The 21,894-nt window shown below is 49.1% G+C and overlaps 1 protein-coding gene across 1 annotated transcript; it reads right to left on the bottom strand.

The window, feature by feature from the left end:
- Nucleotides 1–2,854: 2,854 nt before the first annotated feature.
- Nucleotides 2,855–10,188, bottom strand: LOC128796722 (perilipin-3-like). The gene is made up of 8 exons (XM_053958632.1): nt 9,900–10,188; nt 5,947–6,020; nt 5,041–5,227; nt 4,671–4,753; nt 4,221–4,470; nt 3,661–3,860; nt 3,398–3,526; nt 2,855–3,305 (listed from the first exon to the last, which is right to left on the bottom strand). The coding sequence occupies exons 2-8, from the start codon at nt 6,013–6,015 to the stop codon at nt 2,904–2,906; spliced, it is 1,320 nt and encodes a 439-aa protein (XP_053814607.1). The 5' UTR covers nt 6,016–6,020; nt 9,900–10,188; the 3' UTR covers nt 2,855–2,903.
- Between the last annotated feature and the right edge of the window lie 11,706 nt (nt 10,189–21,894).

Raw genomic sequence — 21,894 nt, 5'->3', positions numbered from 1 at the left:
GTGACACAGAAATTGGAACCAGACAGCTCCTGGCTGGGCAGGGCCTCAGCTCCCCGAGCAGCCCTTCAGGGAGGCCTCAAACCTGTTTTATACTCAGTGTATTCTGCAGCAAGTAATAACACAGCTCTGGAGAAGGGATGACAATATCCAGGAGTGACAGGAAACATGGAAGGGAGGAGGGGAAATTAAGCTCCTTGCAAGCAGCTCCAGAGCTTTTGCCTTCAGCACTTCCTGGGAGCTTCACTTTCCCCATCTACTGCCTTAACAAAGCTGCTTTGTTAAGGGAAACTCTCCTTGAGCCATTCCCTCTGCCAGGTAGGAAAACAGGGAAATAGGTTGCTTAATGCCTCCTAATTTCACTCATAAGAAGCATCAGCCCAAGGAGGCCCCCACCCAACACCAGCACAGTCAGTCCCGGATCTACAGCTCAGGCATTTGAGCAGGGATGGAAGGAAGAACAGCAGCAGGACATTAAATAATTAAAATGGTTTAAAAACTGGCAGAGGTGTGTGGTGGCATCCACCAAGAGTGGAACAAGAAGCAAGTGTCCCTGTGAGTGCATGTAAAGTTTAAATCAGCCCAGAAGTGAGCTGGCACAGGGCAGGCTGAGACAATCACCAGGGCAATAATTACCAGAATTAAGGAACACTGCAGCATCCCCCAGGGCTGCTGAGAGCAGAGAAGGTGCCTCAAGGCACAGCTTTCCTGCCAAGGTGTTGCTTGGGGCTGTCACATCACCAACACATTTCTCATTTCTATCCAAAACTCCTCAGTATAAGCATGGATAATCATATGAGCTTGGAGGCAATGAAGAACAACCTGGATACCTTCCCAGAGCCCAGAGGAGCTTCAGCCTTAAACACTGCAGGAAGCCAGTCCATTCATCATTCCCAGCTTCTTCCCACCTTTATCCCCTGCTGTTTCTGCAGCATGGAAGAGAGCAGATCAAATTTAAAAGTCAAACTCTTCCCATGTGCAGCTGCTCAGAGTTCTCCCTTCTAGTTTGGTGTAAGAAGTCTCCATGGCTCCCTGAATCTTTGGGTGTTAAACAGTAAAACAGGAGAGGCTTCCACTCCTCCAACTCTGCTTGAGAAGCCTCCTCTTTCCAAGCAGAGCTTTAGGAGCTGCCACAGGAAGGGCCTTTTAGCCTGTGGCAGCTCTTGTGCTACAGTCTCTGTAGCCTTTTTGGAAGCTTTTTTAGCTTTACAGGTCCTGGGCTGTTCATCACCAGCTCCAGCACAGGGAGATTCTGGCCACACACAGAGTTCCCAGAGGGTCCCACGAGCTGTGGGCTCAGGCAGGCAGGAATGTTCTCAGTAAATAGATTTAATGGCCATGCAAGAGCACATCCCACTGATCCATGGGCAGGAGCAGCAGGATTTGCTGGGCTAAGCACTATGTTAGCATAGCTCAGATGTGCTGCACTGACAAATCAATATCAAGTGCAGGAATGTCCAACTATTCCTTAAAAGTCACTTCTAGAATCTGGCAAGTTTAAATTTCAGGCATTACTACGTGGTAAGGTACAACTTTGCTATGAAGAAGACAATACAATTTATTTCCCACCAAGCAGCAGGACTGGCTCCAATATCCCCAATTCCAACTCCCCAAGTCCAGCAGGAACTGAGCTTTTTTCTCAACTCAGAACTGCTGAGCTTTTCTCCAGAGAGAATTCCCTCTGCAGCTGAGAGCACACAGTGCAGGGATGACCCCTGCAATGTCTCTCACCATCTCAGCAACACCTTGGCCTGGCAATTTAAACTACCTGATTATTTTGCCTCCAGCACAAACTGGTTCCTACAGGAGGAAGACCCTTGTCTGGTATGTGCTGAGCTCAGGGAATCAGGATCCAAATTCCTCCATGAGGGGGTTGTGTTGCATGAAGGAATAATTGCTGCCCAAACCCAGAGCCCACACACTGCTGCCTCTTACACACAGGGTGGAGGATGAGGAGTGCTGCTGGAAAAGTGGTCACTTTTACGTAAGAGAACAGCAAGTTCCACCTCTTCAAGCCTGCATTCACCACCCACAAAGAAAGCCTCATCCCCAGTCCCTGTCTCTGACCCCCATGAAACAACTTTAATTATCTTTAAATTAAAAATAACTCTGGAAAAAGCAGTACTCACATGAGAGCAGATTCCAGTTCTGGTCTTGAAGACAGAGAAATGAGAAGGCAGGAGCAGAGCTCTTCCTCTCTGAAGACAGAGGGGTGAGAAGGGAGGAGCAGAGCTTTTCCTCAGAAGGGTGAGAAGGCAGGAGCAGAGCTCTTCCTCTCCAAGTCCCACAGGCACCTGGTCCATCAGCCCAACATTGCCTGGCCAGTCTGAAGGCATTGGGCTCCCCAGCCTCTTCCAAAAGGAGCTGGACATGGCACTGGAAGAGTCTGAGCTCCCCAGAAACCCTGTGCTGGCAGGTGTCTGCCACCCCCAGCCTGGTGCCCCCACACCAACCTGCTCCAGGCAGCAGCAGGGAAATGCTGGAGGAGAATTTGGCCTCGAAAGAGCAATGCCAAGGGATGCCAGGGTCTGACAGCTCTCCCAAGCACAGAGCAGTGCCAGCAGGGCACGTATTTGCCACCAGGCTTGGGAGAGAGAAGGAATTACAACTTCCCAAGACAACATCAGTGCTCAGCAGCTGTGCTGGTTCCTGCACAGCCGGCTGCTCTTCCTGCATCCCTGAGTGCACACTGGAATTCCACCAAGGAAGAGGTGAGAAGAGCACAGCTCACACCCACTGAGCAGTCTTCCCAGTCTTTGTCCAAGAGACACCAGAGACGGGGTTTTGTATGCAGCAGTTTTATTTTAAGCCGTTATCACCCAGTACAAGCAGCTTTTACAAAGACAATCCTTTACTCTTTCCACTTACTGAGGGTTTAATGCCAACAGCAATTATTGTTTTATCCTTTACATGGGGGTGCTGGAGGTTTCCAGGTGCCCAGCTCCTGCTGCCTCCTCCTCCTCCTCCCGGGGGGATTGATTCTCCTTCTCCTCCTCCCTGGGGGAGAAGGGCCCCACCAGCCAGGACAGAGGGGTGTTGTTCTTCAGGTAATCCAGCAGCTCCTCCATGTACTCCTGGATCACAGCCAGCTCCCCCTGGCTCCGGGTCAGGACACTGCTGGACAAGTCCTGGAAGGAGTTTGCCTCTGAGAAAGCAGCATGCAGCTCCTTGGTGGCACCCAGAGCCTGTTTCAGCTTGTCCTGCAGGCTGCAGGGAAGGCCCTGCATGGCAGCCACCACCCCCGAGCAGGTGAGCTGCAGCTGCTGGGTGAGCCTGCGTGCCATCAGCAGCGTCAGACACTCCATCTCCTGGGGGAGGCAGGAAGGACACGATCGGGAATGAGTCACTCAAAAACCAAGGGGATGCCCAGAGCCCTTTGCCTGCCTCCCCAGGAAGGTACCTCTGGCTCTGCAGGGCTTTCATCTCCACTCTCTCTGAGATACTTCCTGCTCCAGTCCAGCCACATCTGCTGTAGTTTCTCCTGCCCCTCCTGAAGCTTTTGATTAAATCCTTGCTTAAACGCCTCAACCTGTGGTAGGGGAAGATCAGAGAGCCAGGACAGACAGATCAGCTGGGGAATTGCAAAGCTCCTCAGCACAGCAATGAAGCTGAGACAAGAGCAGGGCTTTGGTCCCCTCCTGCCAGGGGCTGGGCTCTACCTACCAGCTGCAGGATGCAGTGGAGTTGTGCCAGGGCCCCCTGCATGCCCTGCCAGACCTGCTTGATCCTGGCTGTGGAGTGCAGGTGGGCGAAGAGGCGCAGTTCCTCCGAGAGAGCGCCCAGGCGCACAAAGTACCTCCTGTGCTCCCGCTGCTGCTGCAGGGGCAGCACGTCCACGCCCTCCTCACGCTCTGCCAGCTGGGCTGGGGACAGAGGCAGTGTCTGAGCCACAGGTGTCACAGCAGCAGGCTCAGGAGATCCCGGACTAGCAGCCAGGTACCCTCCAGTGAGCCCTGGCACAGGTGCCCAGAGCAGCTGTGGCTGCCCCTGCATCCCTGGCAGTGCCCAAGGCCAGTTTGGACAGGGCTTGGAGCAGCCTGGGATGGTGGAAGTTGTCCCTGCCCATGGTGAGAAGCCCAAAATGAGCTTTAAGGTGCCTTCCAACCCAAATCATTCTGGGATGATTCTTCTTCCCCTTAGCCCCATTCCAGAGTAGTGGGGTGAGGAATGGGGCTGATCATCCCCAGTCCAACAGTTCCCACAGCCACCCACCCTTTCCTTACCTAGCTCCTCATTCCCAATGGGGAGAGAGTCACCTTCTGCTGTCCCCAGCACAGCCTCTGCTCCACAGACACCCATGTGTGCCACTGCAGGCCCCAGCCCAGCAGCACTGGTCACTGCAGGTGTGGCAGCCCCCTCGCTGCCCTGCAGAGTCTCCCTGGTGGCATCCAGCACCTCCAGCACTTTGCTGCTCACAGCCTCCTTCACCTCAGCCACCCTGGATGACAGCAGCTCCTTTGTGTCAGAGAGAATCTGGGGAACAGGGAGAATGGCAGATAATGGAGTGGGTTGTGTCTCACACTGAAATTCTGAACTGCACCAAGAGGACAAATAGCACAGTGTCAGTGAAGTGTTTACTCGGGCGTGTGAGCCTACATCCCTCCCTAGCTTAGAAATCCCACAAGAACCGAGCCCCTCTGCCTGCCAGGGACAGCACAGCCTTTAATTCTTACCTGTTCCACTGGCTTTGGAAGGAGTGGCAGCTTCTCCCCCAGTTTATCCAAACCCTTGGCAGCATACTCACTCACTGCAGCGACTGAAGAGAGAACCAAAAAAAAGAGTCAAAACGTGGTTTTCTGCAACTTCACCTCAAGTTCCACCTTGCAAAGATCAGTTTTAGCAAAGTCAGCATCAGAGTCAATCCCTGACTCTCCATCCCACTGCTGGGATTAGGGCCCAGCTTTAGCCTGGCTTGTAGGGCAGGAGTTGTCCTTGCACTATGGCAATGGAGAGGTGCATTTCCTCACCCCAGGACTCCTGCCAGGTGTGGAAGGAGCTGGAGAGTCCCTCCCAGGCAGGGCCTGCCCTTCCCCAGGGATTTACCGTGGGGCTCCAGGGTGGCCAGCACACAGCTGGCCGTGGCCTCGGTCACACTCTGCACTCCCTTCTCTGCAGCGTCACACACAGACCTCAGGCAGGGGTGGCTCTCCTTGGTGGAGGCATAAGCTGCAGAAACCACGTCACAGGCAGAGCTCACCAGGCTCAGATCAGCCACCTCCTTCACTGCAGCCTGGAAGAGCAAAGTGCAGCCACCAAGCTCCAAACATGGCCTGAGCAGCTCTGCCCTGAAATTCCCTGTTGGGAGGAATTGTCACCAAATCACCTGGCCTACCTGAGGGAGAAACTCTTGCCTTGCTTACACACTTAATTAACTCCATAACTCAGTTGTGACATGAGCTGAGGAGCTTTGGCATGAATGATTGTCCACCCCAGGAAAGTTTTCCTCTAGCAAACAACCAACCAAGTTTGGGGGTGACCTCAATCCTTCTGCTATGTACCCATCTCCAGTTCACCTGGAATGGTTATTTGACAAGCCAGTATCCCAAGAACAGCTCCAGCAGCCAGGACTGAGCTGGTTTTAAGCTGACAGACTTCACCCTTGCCTGCAAGGATGCTGCTGGTCACAGGAGCAGAGCAAGAGCAGCAGGTCTCAGGGAGGCTGAAACACTGAAGTCTTTCCATGAGAGCCCTGCTTGCCAGAAGCCAGCATCTTGAGTTAGAGAAACATCTTTGCTAGCCAGGAATCAGGTAACTTTGCTGAGTCTAAGATGTTACAGGGACTTCAGGTCCACATCTTTGTCTGTGTTATCTCCCAGAAGCTGCAGGGCACAGCCTGAGCAGAGGAAATTCCCATTTTGGGGGGCTCAGCTCCCCTCAGCCACAGCAGGGCCACCTCCTCACCCTGCACCCCAGAGCTGCCACTCCTCACATCCCACAGGGAGCACCAACCTCTTGCTCTTTCTCCACCTCTGGGGAGCTCTGGGCAACCTCCTGCTTGTCGGGCACGGCAGAGGCCATGGCAGCTGGAATGCAAGGAACAGCAAGGCTTTAGGGAATGATCCCCCTCCAAGGGGACACTTCCCTGTAGAGTCATAAAAGAGAGAAGTTCCTTTACTGCCTGTTCAGGGGAAACCCCAAAACAGCCTCACAGGAGGGGTCTGTGCCACTTGCAAATCTACCCAGTTTCAAGTTTAAGTTCCAGGTGGTTTGTAATAATCAAAGGAACAAGGAGAGCATTCTTTCCTCATCCTAGAGACCAAATATTGTTCATATGTTTAGGAGAGGCATAAGGTACTTCTTTCCTCTGATGCCATAGGATTTTAGCTTGTTTATTTTTCATATATTTGTAATCCTGCAGTTCTTTAGTGTAGAACTCTAAACTCCATATTCAGTGTGAGCTGCTGCTTTCCCATTTTGGGCAGACACAACAATTCCTCTCCAGGCCTGGCAATCAAGGACACCTCACTGCCTCAGGCCCTGAGAGATGGAAACAAAAGTGAGCTGGGGAGAGCAAACTTGGGGTCAGTGCCTTCATCACCTGAACATGGAATTGGGAGATTGACCCCCAACATGCAAATGGACCAAACTTATAAAAGTGTGAAAACCAGTGACCTGTGGTCCATTTTTGGGTGGACCTGGGGGGCTTTGTCTGCCCTGGATGTAGCTGAAGACCCTTCAGTAAATATAATTGCTTTTTGACTCTCTCAATTTTGCCCAGCCTCTGTTTTTAGGTAGCCCCAGAAAAGGCATCACCTCCTCACCAAGGCTTCAAGAAACTCCTGACTAAAAGAAACAACAACAACAGAACTGAGGGAAATCAGAGCTCAAGGGTCTGCCCTGCTGCTACCACACCCCAACATTCCTCCTGGAAACTGCAGAAGAGTACCTGTGTTACCTGTTGGAGATGAGCAGAGCACCAGCAAGGAAGAACCAAACACCCACCACACCCCATCACCCCTCCTGCCTTTTTATGGTGCCTGGCATGGGGCAAGGTGGGACCCTCAGGGACTGACAGCTCTGGGAAGCAGCAGGAAGGAGCCAGGCCCTGTCCTGGCCAATTAGAGGTGAACAGGGCTGCTGGGGCTCTGCTGATTATCATTCATTATTGTTAATTACTCTGGAGTAATCAGCTTCAGTAAGCAGCTTCACTTGGAGGCCTCCATTTCATCAGCAATGACTATGGGAATGTGTCTACTAATTTTCTACTTTGTGATGTTACACACTTTTATTTAAACTATACACTTGTAATCTCAGTGTTATTCATTAATTTTGGAAGTTTTCTTTATGGCTTTAGGTTAAATACAGTATTTTCTTGTGGGTTTGTGCTTTTCAGCATGGAAAGTTTAAAATTCTCAGCATCTAGGGGTCCAACAGGAACATGTGAAAGCAGTCTCCTGTTCTTGCATGAATGATATTTCATGATTAATCCTGTTCCTAGATTAGGAATGAGCAATAAGATTTGGGGTTATTTAAGGGGAACTTAACTTCTCTGTTTGTCTGAGGTGCCACAAGCCTTTGCCAAGCATCTTTAGTGCTCTCTGACCAGCTGTCTACAGTTTTCCTTTTGGATTCTGAATTTCCCTGGATTCTGAACATTGCAAGTAATTTAATTTATTTATTTGTTTGTTTGTTTGTTTGTTTGTTTATTAAAATGTTTTTTCTGATATCAGACACTAAGTACCAAAGATCATTCTTTTTAAAGTAAATATATGGCATTATCTGTGCTTCCTCAGGCACATCTAATGATAAACTCAATGTTAGAAAAAGGGAAAAAAACCACTTTGGAATGGCCCTGGCTGCACAAAGATCACAGTCTCATGCAGTTCTCTGTGTGATGAGCCTGGCTGATTGTGAGCCTGCCAAACAAACCTGTGGTAATGGCCATGGAGCTGCTGCAAACTCACTGCTGGAGGCTCCCCCAGGAAATCTGTGGGTTCTGACACACTGCCTGCTATCAGAGCTCACTATCCCCACAACAGAGGCCAGGAGAGGAATCAGTGAAATGTCTTGTCCGAGTCCAGGACATCCCTCTGGCTGCCCTGGCAGTCTCGAGACCCTGGCAGGGGGCTCGGAGACCCTGGCACGAAGTCAAAAACACCTGTGGCTTTGATTTCAGCCCGTGGAAAAAACTGCCAACTCTGTGTGAGGAATTACAAGCCACAAGGGTTTGAGTAGTGTGATAGTTGAATTGACACAGGGTGAAAAAGTAGAATTTGGGGCTTTTTAGAATGGGGTTCAGGGGACAAGATGGAGGGATTTGGGCGTGTCCTGACCTTTTCTCCTTCTTCTTGCCCTCCATGTCCTGCTGTGATGGTGACACTTTTCTGTTGGTTTAAGGTACAGACACACTGTCCAACATAGATGATAGGTATTGGCATGATATCGTAACCATGGCACACGGAGTTTTTGGTATAAAATGTGAACACTGCCCTGAGGGCAGACAGAATGCCATGGCCGAGCTGCTGGACAGAGCTCAGCAGGGCAGAGAGAGAATGTTCTAGATAAGGGAAAATAAACACCCTTGAGAAGCAAAACCGACCCATCTGGACTTCTTTGTTTGCGGGGCTGGGAGGAAAACACTTTTTATGATCTTGGGGTCATCTTGACCACAGAACCCCAAGAATGTCTCTGTGTGTTCCCTGGGGTCTGTGCTGCAGCAGAGGAAAAACCCCTCCAAGCAGCCCCTGCCCTCCAGACGAGCCCTGGAGCAGTGCTGAGGCCCTGCAGGAGGATCCCTCAGCCCAGAAGGCCTGGAGGGAGGAGCAGTGGTTGTGCTTTGCCTCGAGGTTTGTCCTTCTGCTTTGGGCTGTGACAGCAGCAGCCTGGAATGTGTCAGCCTCCTGCACAGAGCTCAGCCTCACTGCTCCTGCAAGGCTTTGACTGACCATGCTCGTTGTGCTTGTCACCTCCTACAGGGACAAAAAGGTCCTCGGTGGCCTGAGATGTCCAGGCAGTTCCCCTGCCTGCAGCAACAACAGCCTTGAGTTTCACCAGGGGAGGTTTAGGTTGGATGTTGGGAATAATTTCCTCACCCAAAAGGTGGTCAGGCATTAGAACAGCTGCCCAGGGCACTGGTGGCATCACCATGTCTGGAAGTGCTCAAAACCCTGTGGGTGTGTGTCAGATTGAGGCCTTTTCTGACCCAGAGTTGGGGCAACTGAGAGGTGATTTAAAAACTTTTATTCCCTTTTCAGTCTCATGTGAAGGGTGAGACAATACAGATGTTATAATTCACACCATCACAATCAGAAGCCAATTATTTCCTAATTAGAAAACACTCTAAGTGTTTCTTGGCCTATCAGCTGTAGCCACACCATGCTGTAAATGCCTTAAAGCCAGTCCTCTAAAATTACCCCTCGTGGGTCCCACTACAGTGCACCTTTCATAGTTCTGTTTCTCTAAAATATCCAGTCTTATTTGCAAGGGGCTTGGGGACATGGTTTGGTAGCAGAGCTGGCAGTGCTGGGGGGGATGGTTGGACTCAATGATTTCAAGTGCCTTTTCCAACCTTAATAATTCCATGATCCCATGATTCTGATTCCATCTTCTGAGGAGGTTTACATGGGAAATTGGATTTTGAAGCTGTTGAAATGGAAGCTACCATATTGCAGAGGATGAGCTTCATCTGGCTCATCAGCACAGCACAAACCACAGCCCCAAGGCTGCCAGAGCTCCAGGAGTGTTTGGACAGTGCTCTCAGGGATGCCCAGGGTGGGGTTTTGGGGTGTCTGTGCAGGAGCTGGACTCCATGATCCTTGTGAGTCCCTTCCAGCTGAGGATATTCCACGATCCCATGAAAGAAAAAGGGCATGGGAAGAGGCCAAAATAGGCATTGGCTGCACCTTTTCCCCAAAATCCACCCAATTTCAGCCGAGTTCTGAGTGTTACAGGTTGGTTCTCACCTGGGTCTCTCTGCAGCTACAACCTCCTCAGGGGATGCTTTGTGTGGGTGTGGCTGGGGTGTCTCTCTCCACTGCTGGGACCACCTGTTTTGGAGGAAAGACCACCCAAGGCAGGGGCAGGGAGAGAGGGGTGGTGTGGGGCTGGGAGGGGCACGAGCTGTGTGTGAATCCTGGACAGAAGTGATGGGAGGTGACTCCAACAGGTCCTGGCAGGCGTTGCTGCTGGGGACATCGGTGACTCCAGCAGCTGGGTCAGTCCCAGAGGTGCCAGCTCAGTCTGGGCTGTGAATTCATCACCCTTCCTGTGCTGAGGGCTGCACTGGTGTCTGAAGCCCACAGAGCTCCTGTGGAAGAGCAGGAGCACAGCCTGTGGATGCTGTATCCATGACAACAGCTCCTTCCAGCCACCCTCAGCCAGCTGACAGCAATTAGAAGTGGCCATCCCAGTGCTGATGGTGGGAATGGGGCTGGGGCTGGGGCTGGAGCACTGGGCTGGGCTTGAGGAATGTAGGACTGAGTCCCCAGCCCTGCCAGCTGCCTGTGGGGTGACTTTGTCTGAGACTGTTGGGTTTTGTGTCTCAGCTTTTAAATGGTGTCCGTGATTTTGACGTTTTTCCACGACAGGCTTTGGGATCGGCTGGTGCAAAGTGCCAGGTGAGAGCTGGGGTTACTGACAATAAACACCACACTCAGCACTAGGAAAGCACATCCTGCTCAAGTCACAGCCCCCTCAGCCAGGGAAATAAGAGTTTCCCAGAGCAGATCTGGCCAGCACAAGTTGCCAAATCCTTGGATTTGCTCCCCTCTGAGAGGAGGCGGCACAGCCAGTCTCTGATGTGGCAGGGTTCTTGTGCAGGAGCTCCCCTCGAGGTGAGAGCAGAGCTGCCAGGAGGTCAGGCTGGGCTCTGCCCTCCAGCCCATCCAGCCCCTCCTCCAGACACCTGGAGGAAACCCATCCAAGGGCATGGAACCTTCTGGAATGGCTCCAGAGAAGGCACCAAGGTGACCAGAGGGATGGAGCAGCTCTGCTGTGAGAAAAGGCTGAGAGAGCTGGACAAGAGCTCTCTGGAGTGATCTAATTCCAGCCTTCCAGTGCCTGAAGGAGCCAGCAGGAAAGATGGAGAGAAATTATTGGCAAGGACCTGGAGTGACAGGACAAGGGGGAATGGCTTCAGACTGAGAGGGGGTAGGTTTGGGTTGGATATTGGGAAGAAATTCTCCCCTGTGAGGGTGGGGAGGCCCTGGCACAGGTGCCCAGAGAAGCTGTGGCTGCCCCTGGATCCCTGGCAGTGCCCAAGGACAGGTTGGACAGGGCTTGGAGCAGCCTGGGACAGTGGAAGTTGTCCCTGCCCAGGGACTCGGTGGGACTGGATGGGCTTTAAGGTCCTTCCAACCCGTTCTGTGATGATTCTGTGATTAAATAGGTCCTGTCCCCCAGAAGGTGCCTTCCACCAGCACCCCTGGTATCTGGACCAGAACTTCCAAGCAGGCTGGACCTCTGGACAGGTTCTGGCTGCAGCAGGCAAAGTGGGGCACCCATAGGAGACCATCCACACCCCCAAGAGCATCCACAGAGACTGGTACTGGGCTCAGTGCTTGGATTTGGAGGGTTTGCATGGTGCATGTGCACAGAGGAATTCACAAAGCAGAAGAGGAGCTCTGGGTGCCCCTCTGCCCCACAACACCCTTGCTTAGAGTATCCTGGCCTCTTTCAGTCATCTCCATATCATGCCATCAGCAGGTGGCATATATTTCAATAGGGTGACCAGAAAACTGTCATAAACACCCCTCAGAAATATTATTTGAAGTCCTTTCCATAAAAAGAAACTGGAGTTTGATATATGTGCAGAGCACAAAGAATGGGCTCCAGCAGCACATTTTGAAAATCACTGCTTTAGGCAATCTCCTTAGCAGCTTGTTAGATGTTTTATAAGTGTCCTTCCCAGCTCCAAAAGAAATAATACCACTAATGATTGTGTCAGATACAAAATAATTTCACAGCCTTTTTTGTCTGCGAGCTTTCCAATTTCAATAAATCACGTGCCCTTCTGTGCAGCTGAAGGAATCCAAATCCCAAGGAGCAGGCAGCTTGGCTGGGGAAGAAAATAAAAATAGGAAGGACACCGGGGCCATTTTTTTCCTGTATTAATTCCAGCACTACTTTGTTTGCCTTAGCAAGCCAGGCCTTGCTGAGCTGCGATTCCTGCTCAGCCTGGAATGAGCACTCCTGGGATCCCTCGGGGAGGGGCTGGGATTAAACATGGACAGGGATAATGAGGGAATCTGCACAACCCTGCAGGTCCCACCGGTCTGCAAAGGGGACTGGTGTCCCTGAGAGGGCTGGGGAACATCCCCACTCCCAGGGAGGCGTGGAGCTGTGCCAGGACAGATCTCCTGTCACATCCCAGGGAAGGGATCTGCAGGAGCTGGGCAGGGCTTTGAGCAGGGAACTTGGGGACCTGAAAGCTCCATGCAAATCCCCCAGTGCCCAGGAGACTGGTGTCTTGGTTTGAAAAACCAGGTGTCTGCCAAGGAAGGCAGGAGCTTCCCCTGAAATGGAAAATGCAAACCCCCTCCCTCTGAATTATTATAATTTTGAAATTAAGGGGCTCTCAGGCAAAGATATGGGAGTAGGAATAACAGTTCTTTACTAGGGAAGAAAATAAAAATAAAATAAACAATGCAGTAGCACAAACCAACCCTGCCAGAGTGAGAGCAGGCCCTGGCAGGCTGTGGGTCAGGGTGGTGGCAGCAGTCCCATTCCATGGGGGCTCTGCCCTCCTGCAGTGCCAGCTGTGCTTCTGCTGGAGCAGGATCCTGGACAAGGCTGGAGTTTTCCTCTGGAGCTCCAGGGCTGCTGGAGATGGGCCTGGGCTCCCTCTGGGAATGCAGTGGGGAAGAAAGCTGCTCCTCTGGGAATGCAGTGGGCAAAGGCTGCTGTGGGGTTCCAAAGTCAGATTGGATCCAGGTAGGAATGCTTGGCTCCTGCCCTGGGCACAGCATCTCCCCATGGGATGATGGAATTTTCTCAGCCATGCAGGGACACTCAGTGGCCATGGACAGCAGAGATCTCCTGGAGGGAGGATTGGCTGTGGGAGAGATAAAGAAAAAACTGCCCAGGGAACAGCAGAGAACTGCCCCAGCTCTGACAGATGGGGACAGAACACACAGCCCCATTTCCAGCCTAAGACAATTGTCCTTGTGGACACAGCCACACCTGAGTGACAGCATCAACCCAGCAGGAAAAGCTTTCCTGCCAGTGACATCCTTGGGGACAGCAGAGATGAGGCAAGGCAGGAAGGACATGAGGTGCCTTTGTGCTTTACTTCTTGGATTTAAAGATGGAATATTGTATAGGGGAAGTAGGAAACTCATTTCACACCTCTCTTGAATCATAAAATCACTGAATGGTTTGTGCTGGAAGGAAACCTTAAAGCTTATCTTATTCCATCTTCCCTAAAGGGACACCTTCCACTGGAACGGGGTTCTCCAAGCCCCATCCAGCCTGGCCTTGGACACTTCCAGGCATGGGGCAATGCTGAGTTTCTTTCTCACAGAATAATTGCAACCCAGGCCAGAGTTACTTTGAATACCCAGAAACAATCAATAAAAATTCATATTTCTGGGAAATGTGCATTTCCAGTCTTTCGAGACTCCCTGCTGAATTTTCACTGGGAGTTATGGGGGAAAGGGCCCAGAAAACAATTGTTTACAAATATAAATAAACCAGATGCATTGAAAAGAGCAGAGGATGGTGATCTCCAGGGCCCAGTGCAGCTCCAGACCATGAATAAATAACATGCACTGCTGGACCACCCTTCCTGAGGTGATTGCATGCATCGACTCCTGTTCTGAATAACAGCAAAGATCTCTCCAGGCTCTTGCAGAGGGTGGGGTAAGGCCAGAGGTTCTTTGGCCTGGTGCTCCAGAGGCCTGTGGAGCACTTGAGGAGAAGTTCTGTGTGTCCCTTGGCCCCATGCTGTCCCCACATGCTGGGGCTGATGGAGCAGCTTTAGTCTCATGACTAATCCCAGGTCCTGGCTGAGCTTCCCCTGGGATTTGCACTCTCTCCACCCAATCCTCCGGTGGCTGCTGCTCTCCCAGCTCACACAGTGATGTCTCCAGCACTTAGGATGCTTCCCCTGCCTGTCTCTTAGCCAGCTGCCCATTTTTTAAACATTTTGTAAGAATTTAATTACCTTTGAAACCTTTCCCATGCTCTGTAAGACCTGATTGAAATTTAGTAATGGATGTAGAAAGCACAACGTAAACACCCAAAGGAGACAGCTACTCTGCAATGTGAAATAACATCTGATCCAGCCAAGTTTCATTTATCCACAGAAATTACCATTTTTCCCTATTTGCTGACTGATGGAGTTCTGAGAAATTTATTCCAGTCCTGCATGGCCCCTAATTTTCCACTGAAATTCCTGGAGTACCTGGCACCACCAGGGAGATGATCCCACTCAAGGCCTGCCAGGGACCCCTCTCTGGGCAGAGCAGCAGCCTCAGCTCATCATCTACAAAATAAAAAATTTAACTCAAATGAGAAGGAAACACTCAGAAAGCACATGATTAACTAATTTTTTTGTGTGTGAATGGATATTTATGTTTTTAATTGTAAAAGCTGTCCCTGAATTCTTGGGCTTTGCCCCAGAGGTGAGTGGGTAACTCAGGTGTTTCCCGTGGTGTTTCCACTGCCCTGCTCTGGGTTGGGGTCTTCTCTTGCTTATTCCCCTGGCACAAGTGGTGCTAAACCCCCATAAAATCCCTGTTCCCTTCATCCATGGCCATTGTCTGGGGTCCCTCACATGCTCTGGGAGGTGAAGGCACATTTTCCTTGCTGTAAATCTCCTTTCTCAGAGCCTGGAGGCTCAGAGCTCCTGGCAATGGTGAGCTGTGGCCAAGAGCTCCTCTCCCTGCTCAATGGGATTGCAGACTTTTCCAGAAATCCCTGTGTTCCAGGGAGGTGCTGGGGTTTTATCCCAGCAGTGCTCTCACGGAGCCTTTGTTTGCATTATTATCCCAACCAGTGGGATAGGACTGCCCTACTTTGCCTCCCATAAAAATAGCCCTGAAATAAGGTTTGATCTTTTTCCAGCCACAGAAATAATTGTGAGCTGTTTGCTTCCATGCTTTTCCCAGTCAGTGTTGAAGCTATTCTAAAATTATTCTTTCAGTGCCTTTTTGTTTCTGATGGGGTCACTGAGACTGCTGGTAAATCTTGATACACCTGTCAAAATACCTTTTTTTTCCCCACTAACAGAACATTTTGTATTCGATGTTGCAGCATTAGTGTATTTTAATATGTATCCCTTTCTTTTGCCATTCTCTAAAGTAGCTGGAAGATGCAATTTTCAAATCTTTTATTGTACAGCCTTTTATCAAACTGTCTCTATAGCTGCTGCTGTTTTTTGAAATCAGATTTCTCTCTGATAGGATCAGATCTGAAATAATTTGTTACATTCCTTGCATTTCTCATTTCTAAAGCCAGGCATTGCTTTTTTACACAGTTTCTGTGGGGCTTTTTGAGCCTTTTGTACTTCTTTTCTCCCCTTTTAATATCGATTCTAATGTTTGTCAGACCATTTTATTCCTGCTTTCTTTATTCTCTGCTTTTTTGATCTTTCCTGTTGGTGCTTCCCTATGAGTTTTATAACTAAATTTCTTTAATTTCCACTTGATGTCCTTTCTTTAAGTACTGTTGATAGGGAAGAAAAGCAGAAGAAACGTGATAGATTTTCTGCTGGTTTGACATCTAATAAGAGATGGAACAAACCACACACTCCAGCTCCTCAAAGTCCTACAGGTTCCTTGTAATGGGAAGAAAACGTGTCGGAAAAATACAAGTGACATCTAGGGAACATCATCAAGGTGTGGATCCAGTCAAGCCAGATTGGGAACATAAATAAATGGCTTTACAAAGTGCATCTCTGTTTCAGGAATCATAGAATCATGGAGTGCCCTGAGCTGGAATGAACCCACAGAAAACATCCAGCCCAACCCCTGGCCCTGCACAGACACCCCAACAATCCATCCCTGAGAGCATGGTGCAAAAGGAGGAGCATTGGAGTGACTTCCAGCAGACTCTGATATATGCTGTATTTAGGTCTGGGTAGGGATGGATCTCTTCACTCCCTTCCCAGAAGAATTCAGCAAGAGGGATTTGTCACACAGCAGGCTGAAACTCCAGCTCCAATAACAGAGTCGCTGAAGAGCGATGTGAAAAATTAATGAGCAGTTTGGAAAAACTCAGTATCCAGCTGCTGAGGAAGGCTGGGCTGGAACAGCTGCTGCTCTTTCCATTCCTCATGCTCTGGTTGTTCCTTCCCTTCCTTGCCACCCTCTTTGTCTTGGATCTTTCCTGCATGTCCCTATGCAGCCCAGCTGGGCTGGGGTGGGGAGAGCAGCCCAGGGTCATGGAGGGGCACTCCTAAACCATTCCTCCTTCGCTGTTTAATGCATGAAATCTGTATGTGCAGCCCTGATGTGGAACTGAGAGTCTGGGCTGTGCTGTGCTCACACACACAAAGGCATCCTCTGCCTCTAGGGGCACCGTTTGTGTTTGGAGGTTTTTTCATGACTGCTGGGATTTGTTCCTTGAGCTTTTATTGCAGCATCAGCCTCATTACATGGTTGAGACAATAGAAAGCTCACATAGAACCAGCAGCATCCAAAGATTTCTTTGTTACAGAGCATTTTAGAAACTTTCTCACCAATAGCACGTTGCTAAAGCTCACAGACAGTTGTTCTAGCCAGTCACTAAAAGCACACTTGCACCTGCTTCACACAATGCTTCTCTTAACAATACACAACACTTCATTATTAAGCTTAAAACCTTCTCCTATCTTGCTAAGCATATTTTCCTGCAGTCTTGAGATCTATTTTAGCCAAGACTAAAACTCAAGCTATTGTTTCATGTCCTTGCTTGCTGTACCATTGTAACTTTTTCTACTTCCTGACTTTGCAGCTGCAAGTAGCTCTACATTTTCTGTTCTTTCTGTTTCTAAGGCCTGCCTTTACAGCTTTCTGAAAATCTTCCTATCTTTACTGTTTCCCACAGGGTGATGCACAGACCTTCCAGGCAGGGCAGGCAGCAAGCAGAGAAATGTCAGGACACCGTGAGCTGTTGGCGTAAATGCAGTCAGGAGTGGCGGAGCATGGCAGGGAGCTGGGACAGCCCCAGCCACGCCGAGGGGGCAGCTGGGGACATCAGCAGGTGACAGGTGTGAGAAGAGCTGGCAGAGGAGGTGACAGCCTGGGAATGCCTTGGAGGGACAAGGATGGCATGTGCTCACTCTGGAGCAGCAAAGCAAAAAGAGCTGCTCTCCTTGCAGTGATTCCAGCCAGGAAAGGCATGGAGTAGTAGGGAATAAATCACACAGACTCCATTTTCTTCATGGTGGAAAAACCCAGTCTTTATTCACATAACTCATTTTTATCCAGTTTTACAGACCTCGTGTGTGACTCCAATTGGTCAGGAGCTTTCTTGCCAATTACTTTATTAGTTAATAACAAGTTGTTATCCTGTATTGATTGCTCACTCAAACCCCTGGTGTGTACGTGCAGGAAAAGTTGTCTGTGAGAGATAGTTTTCATTTTTTCTAACGGTGTAAAAGCAGTTTATGCAGGTGCTGGTTGTTTTCACCCAGGAATAGATTGTTATGTTAAGGAACTGCTCACACCAGGATTGCTTTCACATGGGAACTTGCAAAGGACTAGCCTGACAAGGCCAGCCACTGATTCCAGGACAGCAGGCTTGATTTTATGAAGCCTTTCTTTATAATTTTTCTACCTTACTGCAACAGAATAGTTTTGGATTTTTTTCCAAAATGCTGAACTTCCCCATCCCTCAGCAGCATCTCCCCAGAGTCCCCTTGGCTCGAGAGCTGCTCATTTTAAACCATCCTCTCCTCCATGTTAAGGGGAAAGTCCCAGCGCTCCCAGAGGAAAAACTGAGCAGCAACACAATCTTTTAAAAGGGCTGTTTTCTGTGTGAGGAAACCAAGCCAGCCACAGAGAAATTGTTCCCTGAGGATCAGGAGTATCCCGAGTCCTTCCCTCCGTGTTTCCAAGAATCAACCCCTGCTGCTGATCAGGCACAGCCTCCATCCATTCCAGCTTTCTCATTCAAGAGCCTGCTTTAGAAAAGTTATAACTCAGCTGTTGGGGCAGGAACAAAGGAGGATGTGCCAGGAATGTGTCACACTTGGGAATTCTGCTGGAAGATGCCACTTGCAAACAGTCTCTACTCCCACCCCTTGGCAAGCCTGGCCTGGCCTTCCCTGAGGACTCATCTAAAAGCAAGAACAAACACTGCACTCAACAAGCCCAAGGGAGGAGAGGTTCCCACCACCTTCTCCTGCAACTTCCCCATTCTCTTGAGATGGAGGAAGAAGGAATAAAAGGGGGAAAAAAAAGATTTTATAAAATCATAAGATGATTTTATTCTCTCCTAAGCAAAAAATAGTTTATAAAATCATAAGGTGATCTTATAAACCATTTTTTGCTTAGGAGAGAATTTTAGATTTGGGGGTTTTCTGCACATCTGCTGACTTTGTTTAATTGCAAATAACAAACTCTGGTTTCCTTTAGAAAGCCTAGAAAGTGACACATGTCCCAGCTGTGCCAAACATCCATAAAATTTGGGTTTTACCAGAGGTTCCAGTGCCCAAACTGATGGGCAGTGCGACACGCCCAGATTCCTGCTAAGTCCTCATCCCCAAATGAGCCTTTCCATCAGCCAGGAGTCCAGGATTTCCATTTAAATCATTTTCGTGGTTTGGGTTCAGCTGCGAGGCAGATGAACAGCCCAAAGCCAAAACTGTCCATGTTCTCCTTGTCCCAACCATGCTGCATCGTGCTCAGAGCAATGATTTACTGAGGTGCAGCTGGCACGGGGCCCCAGCCATGCTCTGAGCCCCAGCAGTGCCCAGGAAAACAAAATTTCTTTCCCTGAAGGCAGAAGAAGCTGGCCCAGAAGTTTCCAAGCAGGAGGTGCTCTGCAAGTCAGGAGCCATGGAGATACCCAGCTTGAGGAAATTAAAGCAGGACGGGGTGCAGTTGTTCAGAGAAGGTTTGGTGTAGGTAAAACTAGGATAAAATAGAGATTTGCTGCTTCTTTCTACCAAACCTCCAGTGGCTGGTGTGTTTGCAAAGCCCTTGCTTTGGTTGAGTGGCACATGACTATTTTCCCTCTCTCAAGAGAGGGAGCACTGGGGAAAGAGGTGCCTGTGTGGCTAATCTTGACATTTCCTGCAAAGCAGTGGATTGCCTGGGTGCCATAATAAAAATGAAAAAGAAAATGAAAGTTTTTTTTAAAAAACAAATTATTATTATTATTATTATTATTATTATTATTATTATTATTATTTAAGTTTATTATTATTAAATAATAATAATAAATTAAATAATAGTAATAATAATAATAATATTATTAATAATAATAATAATAATAGTAATAATAATGGCTCCCTCCTTCTGCAGCAATGGGAGCACAGGTGCCCAAGGCTGGCCACAAGCTTCCCTGAACTCGGAGAACTGGTGAGGACTCTGAAAAGCCCCTCCACTCCAGACCCCTGCAGCCAAAAACATCTTTGAGAAAGCAAGACAACAAAATTACCTTTGAAAAGATCAAAGGGCAAAACATCACTTAAGATGCTCAAAGCATTTTAGGGCATTTTTCTTTTAAATATTTTTTCTCACTCAAAACCATTCACTGAACCTCACCCTGGGCTGTTTCACGCCCTCAGAAACATGGTTTTAGGGCAAACACCCTGTTCCTGGCAATGTTTCACCCAGCTCTTTTTTATAGCCAACTGAACATCAAATTTACAGATGCAGGAGGCACAAATATCCCTTATGCTGGTGCCAGGAGCTTGGAGCAAGAGCCCTGGGCTCGGCAGTCACTGCTGTGAGCAGTCCTGAAATGAGTGCAGGTTTCCAAGAAGAGGCTGGCAGATGACAGCCCCCCAAATGGCAGATCTGTGCCTGTCCATGCACAATCCCATTGTCTGAACCTCCAAGCCCCAGTCTCACTGCTCCGGGAGGTTTCGTTATCCACATCTCGTCTTGACACTGAAGATCTCAAGGAGATAAGGGCTCAGATGCTGCTGATATTGGACAGCAGCACCATCTGCTCCCCATCCTTATTCACTCTACATTAAAGCCTAGAGAGCTCTCATGAAGTCAGAAGAAAGAAAAAATCATGGATATGTCATCTGGGATTCCTGCTGTTTGCTGGTAATTAAGTTTGTCACAATCTTGACAGAGCTGGGAACAATGGAGGGAATCAGAAAGAAAAGGCAGAGGGAGGGAAAATATAAAAGAGTCACTCTGGAGCTTTCTCCTTCTGATTCTGATGCCAAAGAAAATGATTAAAGGAAATAATGATATCTCATGGTGTTTGCTCTCCAGTTCCACTAGAGATAGGAATTCAGCCTAACAATTTGTCAATTTTTTCTGAAGCTCAGGTAATGTCATTCCAATATTTACTGGGCTACAGACTGGTTCCTGGGGTTTCTATCAATTCAAATCTAGGCACTCCTTCTTTGTCACTCCCTCTGTTGTTTTGTCCTAGTTTTAGCCTGTTACTTTGGGAGAGCAAATAAAGCTGAGCCCAGCTCAGCAGCAGTGTCCCAGTGCTGGCCTGAAGGGCCCCTCAGCAGAAGGACCTGCCCATCCTCATCTCCCTGCAGGAAAAAGGGACCACTGGAGTTCATTTTCATCTCTTGCTGTGCTCACTGCAGCTCTTTTGGGTTGGGAAAAGCTCTTAGATCATCAGACAGTGTGCAAGGATGCAGGAGAAGCAGGAGGTGTTGGCAGAGCTTCTTTTGGGTGGTGAGAGCTGCAGGAACCCAAACCAAGGGGCTCTACCCTGCAGCACCCACAGAGCGCAAGAAGGGCACTGCTGCTGGGGCTTCTCCACTGGAGAGGAGTTTCCAGGCTGGAAAGACACATTTCCAGGGAAAACAGCAGCCTTGGTACCAGGAGAAGAGGGTACAGAAATTACAAACAATCCCTCCAAGCAGTTCTGGAGTTGGCTCCATCCCTGTTCTGTCACAGCCCAGCTCTGGGGCTGCTGCTGGCACCTCCCTGTCCATGGGATCACTGGTGGGCCTGGAAAGGCTGGGTTCATGCTTCTATCAGATCTTAGAAGTCTTTTCCAGCCTAATAATTTCTGTGATTCTTGCATATTTTCCTTTAGTTTCCTGGAAGGAATAATAATAATGTGCTCCTTAGTTGAAAATGCAGACCCTACCAAAATACCTGCAGGAAGTATTCTCAAAGAAACAGGAGGAGAAATTCAATCCATCTTACCAGTGTGCTCACAGCAAAACTTCAGAGGCATTTCCTCTAAATTTAGAGGCACTTCCTGTGCATTCCCAACTTCAAACCAGAAGCCAGAGTTGAGGCTGGGTTTGAAAAATGTGGACAGCACAGAGCTGCTGCTGTGATGTGCATCTCGTGCTGCCCCACCTCCTCCCAAACTGCTACATCTGCAGAGGGTTCTCAGAGTGGACTTTGCAGAGGGCCATGAAAACAGATTTATTTTGGAATATTTTCACTTGCCATTACAATTAATCACCAGAACCCAAGGAAAATGAGTGAGTTTATGAAAACATCAAGCAGAGAATGTGCCTGCAGGAACCTGACAAATGGGACAGCCACACAGAGAGATGGTTTAGAATAATCCATTTTCATGCCAGCTCCAGTAAAGAGAACAGGGAGAGACTGAGCAGCATCCTTCCCTCTGACAACCTCCAGAGCATAATCGTGGCCCTCATCTGAAACCTTGCAGTGGCTCCTCAGAACATTTTTGAAAGACAAGGCACTGTATTTTTCAAACTCTGTCTCAAGCAGGAAACTCAAAAGAGTTCTCTCTGCTATGAAAAAATAAATGTTCCTCTATAAAAGAAGTAAATCCACATTTTTCAAACCCAGCCTCAGCTCTGGCCATGAAGCTGGGAATACACAGAATAATGTCATCTGAAGT

This window comes from Vidua chalybeata, chromosome 17, assembly GCF_026979565.1.
Source record: "Vidua chalybeata isolate OUT-0048 chromosome 17, bVidCha1 merged haplotype, whole genome shotgun sequence".
Taxonomy (NCBI): domain Eukaryota; kingdom Metazoa; phylum Chordata; class Aves; order Passeriformes; family Viduidae; genus Vidua; species Vidua chalybeata.
Note: the sequence above shows the minus strand (reverse complement) of the source record. Positions and strands in the feature narration are given on the sequence as shown.